The sequence below is a fragment of the Megalops cyprinoides genome, chromosome 13, assembly GCF_013368585.1.
Source record: "Megalops cyprinoides isolate fMegCyp1 chromosome 13, fMegCyp1.pri, whole genome shotgun sequence".
NCBI classification, from domain to species: Eukaryota; Metazoa; Chordata; class Actinopteri; order Elopiformes; family Megalopidae; genus Megalops; species Megalops cyprinoides.
In genome coordinates, this window is record NC_050595.1 from 17,839,846 (window position 1) to 17,851,348 (window position 11,503).

At 45.8% G+C, this 11,503-nt stretch overlaps 1 protein-coding gene and 1 non-coding gene across 2 annotated transcripts; one reads left to right on the forward strand and one right to left on the reverse strand.

The window, feature by feature from the left end:
* The first annotated feature begins 656 nt into the window (after nucleotides 1-656).
* fbxl22 (F-box and leucine-rich repeat protein 22) lies at nucleotides 657-6,316 on the forward strand. The gene is made up of 2 exons (XM_036543156.1): nucleotides 657-1,098; nucleotides 5,648-6,316. The coding sequence occupies exons 1-2, from the start codon at nucleotides 764-766 to the stop codon at nucleotides 5,994-5,996; spliced, it is 684 nt and encodes a 227-aa protein (XP_036399049.1). The 5' UTR covers nucleotides 657-763; the 3' UTR covers nucleotides 5,997-6,316.
* Nucleotides 2,334-2,427, reverse strand: trnai-uau. Its single transcript has 2 exons — nucleotides 2,390-2,427; nucleotides 2,334-2,369 (listed from the first exon to the last, which is right to left on the reverse strand). It is a non-coding gene; the product is annotated as a tRNA-Ile (tRNA).
* Nucleotides 6,317-11,503: the final 5,187 nt, after the last annotated feature.

An 11,503-nucleotide genomic window follows, 5' to 3' on the forward strand; every position in this document is an offset into this window, starting at 1 on the left:
CCAAGGCCACAGAAATTGCTTGGGCGTGATGGCATCCAGTCTTGCGACAAACTCTTAGCACTGGTGACCCACACTTTCCACAGGGTGAAATGCGGGGTAACATGGTTTTGCTTTAGCAGGCTGCATTAGTCGCTTTGTTTTTTGAGTTTCACTGCATTTCCTGTTGGACAACGGGCTTCTCCTACACCAGTGCCAGCTGAGGCCAGAGTGAGGCATCATGGGATCTGTAACAGGAGGAACTGTGATGGGCGGAGCTGTCTTGTGCTTGCTCGCCAAGAGGAGGTCGTGTGTGCCTCGCTCAGGTAGTAAGGGATGCAGGACTCACAAGCACGGATAGGCTGAGGGAGACTTCTTTTCCCGCCATTGGAAAATGGCTCCTCCCACTGCAGCAGCTCCCCAGTGACACGCCTGTCCTCTGTTGATAAACAGTGCCCTAAACGTCACAGGTCCTAGGGCGCCTCCCTGTGGGTGGAAGAGGGGGCAGACGCCGAGAAGGAGAAGACATTCCCATGTTTGTCTCTCACCGGCAGTTGTCTTCCCAAAATAGCCACCATTCCACGACCTTATATGAGCACAGGAGCTCCAGGCCCTGCCTCCTGGAAAAACCAAGTGCCCTAGTCTCACAGTCGCCTGTGCACCAGCGGCGTTGCTGCGTTTCTACGGCCCTTCTGCCTGTCCTGGAGGGAGGTCTGTCTCTCTTTCTTTCTCTCTTTTCCCTCTTTCCCCCTCCTCTCTCTCTCTCTCCTTCTCTTTGTTTGCCGAGATGTTCCTCACGCAGCTCACCTGGGAGTGCCTGCTGCACCTCTTCTCCTTCCTGGATAAAGACAGCCGCCAGAGCCTGTCCCTCACCTGTCGCCGCCTGCGAGAGGTGTACCTGGACCCTGCCCTGTGGCCGCTTCTGAACTTCCACTCCCCCAGCGAGCTGAAGAGGGACAACTACGTCCTGGGCCCCGCCCTGCGTCACCTGTCCGTGTGCTGGCACTCCAGCAGGGTGAAGGTGTGCAACATCGAGGACTGGATGAAGACCAGCTTCCAGAGGGACCTCTGCAGCAAGCACCAGGGTGTGGTTAGCTCCTTCCTGGCTCGCGTGTGTCAAAGGTGAGAGGGTGATGCCCCGGCATCGTCATCATTTATGTTCAGCCTGACTGCTCTCTCTCTCTCTCTGTCAGAAATGCCTTGCATGGTCCTATTTGCGTGCAGTAAATCTACCTTGAATCTCAATGAGAATAAATGTCTCAAATCAGGGCTTTTTCAGGCCTAGCCGTGTTCACTAAAATGCAGTCTGTTCTGGAGGCAAGAAATTACTATTTGAGCAGGGGTGATGGACCTGGCTTGAAATATCCCCCTCCATAGGACTCAAAATGGATGTGGTGCCTTGTACGCACTGCTGATCGATCATTTCCCTACCATACCTTTGCATTCTGGACTGCCACCACATTGCAGTGTGTTCACCGCGTGTCTGCTGTTTGGGGTCTTGCGCACTGACCCACATCTCCCTGGGTGACGCGGAGGGGCTGCTGTAGACAGCTGGCCAGGATTAGCTCAGCACAGAATGCCTCTGTCAGCACAGGACTGTGGCACTGTCAATCACAACACAGCGAGTGCGGCCTCTCCTGCAGAACCCCATCTCCCGCACTGCTCCCCTGGGCCTGCGGAGATCGTCTCTCAGAGCAGAGCCAATAAAACGGGAGGGGGGAATTAATGGGGCCATGTGCCACTCGGAAATGTGAAATGTGGATGAAGCTTAAACTTCACTGTGTCTCCTCCGGGTGTATCCAACCTGAAGACCATGATTCATTCCATGGCAATATGTCTAACATGTGAAATCCCTTCTCCTGAAACAAAGGTACATTTTATTTTGAAATATGTGTGACTGTGTTGTTCTCTACCTAATCTGGCTATGCTTAATGTAAAAATAAGCAACTGAATACAAGGCACAAGTTGTTTAGATGTTATATACATATTGCCATTTAGCAGACACTTATCCAGAGCAATTTACACAGGTTACAATTTTATCCAGTTATACAGCTAGATAGTTACTGAGGCACTTGAGTGATTGGGTTAAGTAGCCTACCTTGCCTGTGGGCAAAACAGCACCGTCCCAGCCAGGAAACCAAACCAGTAACTTTTCAGTTAGGAGCCCTGCTCTTTACCGCTACGTCACTCTACCGCCCGTTAGTTAATATTGCCTCCTCGCCACAATTTCCACACGTGACGAAGGTTTATGTTTGGATCAACGTCGTAAAGTAACATAATCTTCCTGGTTGTTACTCAGAGCCTCTGTATTAAATCTATACAACCAGACAAATCAACGTTGCAGCTTCTAAAACACATGCTCCAGGTGAGGCTCGAACTCACAACCTCGGCATTGCCCTGCTACGTACTGTCTTATAAGTACCGCGCGCTAACCGATTGCGCCACTGGAGCCCTCGCATGGAGCGGTGATGCGGACTGGGGAAGGAACGCACACTGCAGAATTGGACAATAAAAAGTGAGCTTTTCCGTAGAGGATTTATCACTCGATTTTTCGCTAACTGTTATTTCCATGATGACAAACATCAAAATTATGGAAACATAAAATAACAGATGTACAGAATAACGTTAATGATAAAACAAATTTACATCTGTTGTAAAAATCTAATTCATGATAATTCTATACTGAAAGTGTCGTAAAATCAGACGTTTGTGTACAGTTTCTTGGAGAGGGACAGTGATGGGTGATGACATCACAGTACCCACTAGCTTGTTACTGATCTCTGAGACGGGATCGGCAAATTTTAAGGAAAACAAACACAATACTACCACTACAGTTACAGATGCTACTACGGCTATTACTACGAATAATAAACATCATCATCTTTGTCATCACCATCATCATATATTATACACTGCACTGAAATTAATTTTGTGCGCCTGACGAATGAGAATACAGCAATTAGGTGGAGCAAAAAGTGCAAAGGCGCTCAAATTACAGACTTCTGCTTGAAATCACTCTGAATTGCTTCACAAATGATTAAGAAGCGCTCAGGGAGCCACACTTATTTGCTCAGCGGTAATGAATCGATAAAGAATCCCACACCTCCCCCAACACATCTAAGGCAGCAGTCTGCCTGTGGCCGAGACTGTTGGAGGCGTCAGATTGATTGATATTTAACTGATTCATCTCATGCAGTGTCTACATCCTGTCAATCATTTTTACAACTAGCTACGGCTGGCTCGAGAACAAATAAAATGAAAGAATGAAAAATGGCTATGAACGGAACAGCTAGCCGAACCTACCTGTGTGCGGTGTGAGTGCATCAAAAAACAATAATAAACAAATCCGAAAGTGACAGGAGGCAGACCTCTCATTGTAGCCCCCACAAACACTGGCAGGTCTAGCTGCCTAAAGGGCACTTTCAGCGCTCCTGCTCCTGCACCAAAACAATAGTCACCACTGTTACCATCCAGTTCAAATTCACCGCATTTGACATTTCCTCTTCCTCCTCTTCCGGTCAGCAGTTCTGATTACCTGGAAGGGAGGCTGCCACGGACTGCATGGTGACGTGTGCGCATGTGTGATGTGTTGTGACCCCCCCCCCCATACTAAAACAATCCACGTCTTATAAAGATCAGACATGCGTGAAGACACCCTAACTAAGGAACATAGCACCTGCCCGAAATGTCACAACTCACCCTGCTGATTTAAACACATGGAAACCTTAGTGATGGTGTGCTTCTAGTGTCTCCCCCCATCAGTCAACAGTGGTACTGCACCCAAGAACTGAGACTTGGGCAATGCAGTCACTATCGTGCACACGAGAGCTTTGTTTATAGATCACAGAATTTAGTTATTTTGTTCATATTGTTTTGATCATCACAAACATATAGCACAGTTTTCTACAGAAGAGAAATCCAGAGCAGTGGGCCAGTCCAGTTCATTGCTGTATTGTAATTTCACAACACTGTGGTTTCCTCTCAGAAATCCAGTCCAAACTTTCACTCATATGTTTATGTGCAGCTGTGAACAGTGTGTCCCCATGTCTGGCCAGTGAATATGAGGAGGTTCCTGAATGACTTATAATATTGAAAAAAATATGTGTGTGTGTTGTGTGTGTATGTGCGTGTGTGTGTGTGTGTGTGTATAGCCTTTCTCTGTGTGTGTGGTGTGTGTTTGTGTACATGTGTGTCACCCTCCTCTGTGTGTGTGTGTATGTGTGTGTGTGTGTGCATGTATGTAGCCTTTCTGTCTGTGTGTGGTGTGTGTGTGTGTGTGTTTCTATATGCATACATGTGCGAGCAGGCATGTGTGTGTTTGTGCATGTGTGCGTGTGACTCTTGGCTTTCAGCGTGACCGGCAGGAATGCATGTGCGTTTAACTAATCTCTGAGCACGGGGGGGTGGGAGCATTATTATGTAACGATGAAAGATAAAACTGGAATCGTTGCCATGTTTACTTAGTTTCACGGCCATGAAAATCAAATCCCCCTCTGCAAAAACACAGCTGGAATTCCCCAAAACATCAATCTATCAAAACTGACTTTAAAAAAATGAGCCTGCCTCCTTTTTACCTCAGATTCCCCCAAAACCGCACCCCTGCTGTTGACACCCGTGCACTCCCCACACAGTGAAACAGCATTCATGTGTGCTGCATCTCGCCCCCACACAAAGGTTTTTGGGATGAGCACCTTTTGCACAAACGAGAGGCTGGAATGTGTTTTTCTCACATGTGGTTAGAGTGGTAGGATTATGTAACTCTTTACGTAATCCACATCAGCCAGAATGAATGACATCCCTGAGCTGCTGGCATCCGTTGCACACACTTCTGCCAAAGCACGGCAGCTCATGAGCTTCCACCAGCAGGGGGCAGCACTTCCATGGCGGTGTGATAAAACTCCATGCCAAGGGCAGCCAACACTCCTTGTCCTTACAGTTCCAACAAAGAAAGGCACATTTGCCATCTAAAATGTATCATATATCAGGAGAATGGAGGGCGAATCATATATTTACCCAACAGCCACATAAAACACCAGCATGTTTGCACCAGGATGAAAGCCCTTTTGCTGGAACCATAAATCTTTATTATGTGCAGAACAGTTTATGTTACAGAGATCATACCCAGCAGATCCATACCATTGTCTGTGGATTGATGTTACCTTCTCAGCTGTCTCTACATTCAAACGTGTCTGTTTCACACATACCTCTGTGTTGTTTACAGTCTCTGTGGAAACATGGCTGAGTCAGCAATTGCTCAGGTGTGGATTTTTATAGAGCTGTCATATGATAACTCTTCCAGGAGCACTGGAAGTGCAGAATGTATCACTGTTCCAGTACACTACTGTGACATCATAGCCCTCTGTCACAAAAGGTCTCTGTTACTCTCTGTGACATCAGTGACACATATCACATTGTTACATTGTTATACACTTTATCCAGGGCAATTCAGAGTGCAACACAATAACCAACAAAAATATCACTTATCATGAAAACATACAGATAGATAAAGAACATGTTTCCTTTACATCTGCCCTGGAGTGTAGGATTGTACCTAACATTTCTCTGAACATGACATGCTGCTTCTGTTACATGTGCCTAGCATGATTTTACACTGTCAGTTATGTCCCTCCAACCATGCCCAACCCCTTACTCATGTGCCCTTTCTCACCAGCTGCCCCAACCTGTTGTCCCTGACTCTGTCAGGCTGCGGGCACATCGAGGACCACGACGTGGTGCAGGTGCTACAGAGCTGCACACGACTGCGCAGTCTGCAGCTGGAGAACTGTGTGCACATCACGGACTCCACCCTGCACGCCGTGGTCACCCACGGGCGGAGCCTCAGGAAGGTGTGCGTGGATTTCTGCCGGAATGTGACAGAGGCGGGGCTGCGGGTGGTGAGGGAACAACGCCCCTCGGTGCAGCTGAGCGCGGAGCGAAGCGCCGGCATGATCCCCGACAGCCAGCCACAGGAAAAGCAGCCAATCCGCCGAGCCCTGCAGAAGGTCCTGCTCTTCTTCTGACACCGCCGTAGCCAATAGGAAGCCAATGCAGCTGCCTACACAGACAGGAAACTACAGGCTCCTGGTATAGTATTATGACAGAATAAACCCCAGGGAAAGCATTTGGTTGGATGCATCAAGCAGTGATAGATAAGCCTTGCAAAGACCACTGCCTCACTTTTTGACTTAGTTCAAAGGCCTGATAAAATATGCGTGGTATTAGTTTATTACTGTTTTCAAAGAAAAGCCTTTGCAGGTCTTTGGAATGCAGAGGGTTACCCCGAGAATGAAGTCCTTGTTGTCATGTGTTGTGACAGGAGAGAATTTCTGTGAAAATTCTAAAAGGGGTCAAAGGGCACAATTCTCAGGGATAAAAACCCCACATTTTAAAAATATGTTTATATGTCCTGCATTATTCATTTCAATTTTGTATTTTTTTAAGTTTGTATTTTTTTTTAATTTTGTACTGTTTTATATCGTTATTGTGCTGTTTTTGTATCAACCACTGTGAGATTTTCTGCCTTATTACAATATTAGCAATGGCAATGGCAATGATTTTGCACCATGTTTACAACAGGGATCGGATATGCATGCACAATCCAACAAATTATGTGTTTATTTAAACAGGGAATTCCAATTAATTTAGACACATTAGGACTCATCACTTAGCTGCTTAAACCACACTTCAACTTATTAAAATGCCAAATCTCCAAATGTCAGCAGTTCTCCGTTTCCATTATTGTGCTCAACAGTTCAGACAACATCCGCCAACATATCTTCTTGGCCTTTAATTGGCTGTTTTCAACATGGGCATTATTCCTGGCTTAGTGGCTTATGACACATTAATTTATGTTCAATTTCCTGAAGTCTAATGCTTCACCATCTGTTTTTTTCCCATTCTCATTTGTCGAGCTGAACGGCTAAAATCGTCATGTTGTTTGTTTATATGGAAAAGACCGATTATAAAAGTACTGGATAAATAGCTGGTTTTGTCATTGCGTTTTTTCCACTCATTACCTTACACGCGGTGCATACTCTCCACATATATTCAAAAGTTATAAATTAAATAAAACACATATATGCGAAAACACATGCTTTTGTTCGTGGTAATAGTAGTCGGAGCGGTTGTTGTAGTAACAGTATGTTTAACAAATATCCAAGTTTTTTTTAAAAATAAAAATAAGTTATTACGCCGGTTAAATTTTCCATAAAAACAAAAAAAAAACCCTTTCTCTGTGGTCTTCGCGTGCTCTACGTGTGTAGTACTGTACGTCTTCATTACCAGCGTAACTGATTTTGCCATTTTAACTGTTTACACTGGAGGAGCGCCAGGTTGCGCAAGATTACTTGACGCAAAACGGAAAACTGACTGCTTGGCTTGGCTTTTGTTGTCTAACTGCTCCTGTTGTTGACTTCGGCGCTGCGTACATTCTCGTAAACTTGCGTTGCGACTCGGCCATTTTCGGGACGGGGCGAGGGGGGAGCGGGCTGCCGCTCTCTGGCATGCTTTACGGTAAGCGGTGACCTAATGAGGGCTCGGGTTCCCTGAGGACGAGTTGGCCGGGCGCCAGAGTTGTGAATAGCAACACTTTTATGTAATCGAGAGCAGGGAGTATGGAAATAGGTTGCAGGAGGGGGGCCTGCGCAGTCCACGTGACCGTGCTATAATTGTTGTGTGGCGTTTTGGACAGTGCGTGCAAACTGTGGCGCTTTCCTGCACGTTCCTGTTGGGGCTGCGCGACCCAGTAGACACAACATGCCCATTGTACCACGAGACAGCACGGAAGCCTGGCTCAGTCTATTCCTCCGCCGACTGTCCGTAACGAATGTGCTCTCGACAAATGACCGCACAGTGGCGTTTGCTCGGTTTCTGACTTAATGTCTGTCTAGGGCTGGCTGTGACATTCGCAGCGCAGGCCTAGCAATCAGTTTCTGCAAGTTGTAACTACATGAGCACCTTTAATTCATGGAGATGTTTTATTTGGTGTTGCGCAAGCATACCAAGTGGTATATTGTATGTAAGGAGAGTACTATCAACTGCACCACTCATCATAACACTCAGTGGTTTTAACCCTTTAACTGTCTGTGCCTGACTTTGAGAGCTCAGCATCAAGGTAAAATCACTGGAGAGGCAAGAATGGGGCAGGTGTGTGTTCTAATGGGATTTGTGTTACCGTGGTTACAAACATTGTCTGCACACCTCCACCACACACACACACACACGCACACACACGCACACACACACACACACAGACCCTCACCTGCCTGCTCTGAGTGGCAGGGGTTGGGGGGTTTTGTCCTCTCATGTTCTATGCATGAACATCACGATTGCTTCAGCGCTCTTTGTTCCGGATGGTTGTTGTTGCTGCTCTGAGATAGCATGAATTTGAGGCTATTGTTCAGTCCATTTGACCCGTGCTTGGTTTCCTTTGGTTAAAAAGGAAGGGCAGGCTTCATGGGTCTACACACAAACTGCCTGTGGTTTCGTGACTGCGACTCCACCATACATTTCCATGTGCAAAATTAAAAACAGATAGAATTGTGCAACAAGGAAACAGAGGATTTAGTCTGTTTATAGGAATCTGGGAGCTAAAGAGGATGGCATCTGTTCTGCCAAACAAAGGACCCAACGTTTTCTGTTTTCTGATTCCTGGGTGTGCTGAATTCTTTTATATGTCATGTGAAGCAGGCTCAAACCAAACGTGAATATCCATAAAGCACTGTATGTCTTAATATTGTGACATAATTTAGCCTAGAGTGTGATTTAAATAATTCTCATTTCATTCAAATTCCCCATAACAGCCAGACTTTTTATAGGGCAGTGAGCTCAACACACATGAGGTGGGTCTTTTCATTATTCTCTACCATTAAAAACAGTGAGTTCTTAATTTCACCATTTCATTAACCATTTCATTGTAATTAATATGGTGCCATTGATTATGTGGCAGCATGGATGGTGGAACTGAGTTAGCAAAGCCTGAAACTTTTATATATTGTCTAGAAAATCATATTATAAGGGGACTACAGGTCACAAAATAACTTGAATATGAAATCTGTCACACCCCTACACACTTGCGGTATGAATCTCCATGTAATATTATGTGAAAGGAAATGTGTAAATTATTCTGGTAACAGCTATATATAGGAGCCAGTTTTGCAGCCGAGCACTCAGCACTCATCACATGAAGGGATTTATTATTTGATTAAACCAGTGCATCATCACATGGTCATATTGAGAAAACCAAATTAGGTGAGGACACCAAGGAACCCTCTCTTTGGACCATTGGTTTTCTTCTGAGTCCAGGGAGAAGAGCGCCCCTTACTGGCACACCAGCACCACCTTCAACAGCAAGCTGTTTTTTTTTTTTTTTTGCCTGAAGAACTCCCATCTTAACACTAACCAATCCCATCCCTGCTTAGCTGTCACCATCAGGCAGGAGAAAGTTACAGGTTGTTTGCTGACTCATACTGCACACTGCTTTTCATCATAGTCTGTACTGATTTTAGTATGTTTACTCTAGTGACGTTCCCACTTCTTTAAACCTTTCTTGCAGTGTTTTTATCTTGGTTCTTCCAATATGCAACCAGTACACCAATAGCGTTGCTATCGCTGGAACAGACACTTCAGTGAGAGTGGGGTTTCGGTTCAAAGGTCAGGTGGTGTTAGATTAGAAGGAGGAGGGACATTGGGCAGGGGGAGGTTTTTTTCATCACTTGCTCTTCAGGTTTTACTGTTTCCAGTCTTAGGCCTCATATTTTCCTGAGTGGAAATGAAGATATTGGCCTTTAGTGAGGTGTGCTTCGGAGCGAGATACGACACTTTATGTAAATAATTTCAAATGGCCACAGAAACGAGAGCTATCTGAGTGTTGTCGCGCAGTAATCTGATCCGTCCTCACACAGACCGCACAGAAGAGAGACCTTTTCAGCTCCCAGGTGGGAACGTGATGATTTAGTGAGTGAAGTGATTCGCCAGGCGCACACGCCTCCCCATGGCCCCTGCCGTGGAGTAGCAGGAACGAGGCTCTGACATGCTGCCTCATGACTGAAGCTGGGCGTCTCGGCTCCACGTGTTTCTTTCCTCAGTCCGCAGCGGGGGAAAAAAAACCCTTTAAGCACCATAACACAGGTGTGCAATGACCTGGAATCCACCTGACTGCCCTGCTGTCTTGTGACAGACAGGTGGATGTTATTAAGATGAAGTCTTGGTAAGGTTTTTTTGTAGGGTTGTCATGACTGACAGATTGCTTTAGGCCCTTTTTGATCTTCGTCAACCCCATGGAGGTCTGGTGTGCCCACCCCCACAACCGTCCATTTTGAGGTTTTGACCACATGACAATTTTCCAGACTGTGACAAACACACCAAACCCAACGGAAATCCAGAAATTCTAAATTATCCGGTCCTTATTACTTGTCATTCTTTGATTCTGTCACCAATGTGCTGGCATTGAGGTGTACTGGTGAAGGAAGTGATTGACCGATTGATCCAGACAAAAATGTATTCATGTATATGTATCATATACAAAAAAACAATCTTATCTCAATTAGATGTTATCTCAGTTCATTCATCCTGGGCTTGTAATCAGAAGGTGACAGGATCGATATCCAGGGGTTGACACTACCATTATTGAACAGTTGAACGTGGTGCTTTACTGAATTCCTTCAGTAAATCCTGGGCAGGAAAAATGGATAATGAGCGAAACGTAAGCAATTCACAAATAATGAGTAATGTGATGCTTTTGTGTCCGTGACGGCAGAGGCAGGGTGTTATTTATAGAGCGGACGGCTGTGACGCTCCGGGGCCTGCTGCCTACACAGTTGCCGCTGCGCGCTGCAGAAAGGCGCACCTCAGGGCTGCTGGAGGGAACGCCAGGCCAGAACACGGGACCCTGTTTTTAGCAGGAGTGTGGGAGGTAACTCCGTCACGTTGGAGTCATAATTACACCCTGACACTGGGGAAGTAATGGGTACGTGTCATCACTGCAGCGTCGGACCGTTCTCTGCACTGCTCTGCTACAGGCAGACAGGCTCTGATGGTATCTGATGGCTGTGTCTGGAGGTTACAGTAATTACTTATTTTCTTTGTGTTTTTACATGGAGATAGAGAGATATAGAGGGAGATTAACAGGATTATATGTCAGTATATGTGTTTTAATAATTTTTATAATTTTATCAACACTGTGATGCGTTGTATGTATTCATGCATGTATGTGAATGTGCATATGTGCATATATGTGTGTGCGCATGCATGTGGGTGTGTGTGTGTGCATGCTTCTGTGTGAGTCTGTGTGTGTGTGTGTGTGTGTGTGTGTGTGTGTGCATGCTTCTGTGTGAGTCTGTGTGTGTGTGTGTGTGTGTGTGTGTGTGTGTGTGTGTGTGTGTGTGCATCTGAATTCACACACAGTTCCCTCAGTTCCTCAGAGGTGCGAGAATTCGGCACAAGGCTCTGAGCGCTCATCTTTATTTTACAAATGTGTGAAATTATTTAAGGTTCCATAAAAGGACGTGGAGAGACTGGTGTAGGCAGT

Excerpts from the sequence above, each read along its gene's own strand:
- fbxl22 (XM_036543156.1), top strand. The coding sequence starts at position 764 with ATGTTCCTCACGCAGCTCACCTGGGAGTGCCTGCTGCACCTCTTCTCC. Across the intron at positions 1,099-5,647 it reads CTGGCTCGCGTGTGTCAAAG|CTGCCCCAACCTGTTGTCCC; the intron begins GTGAGAGGGTGA and ends CTTTCTCACCAG.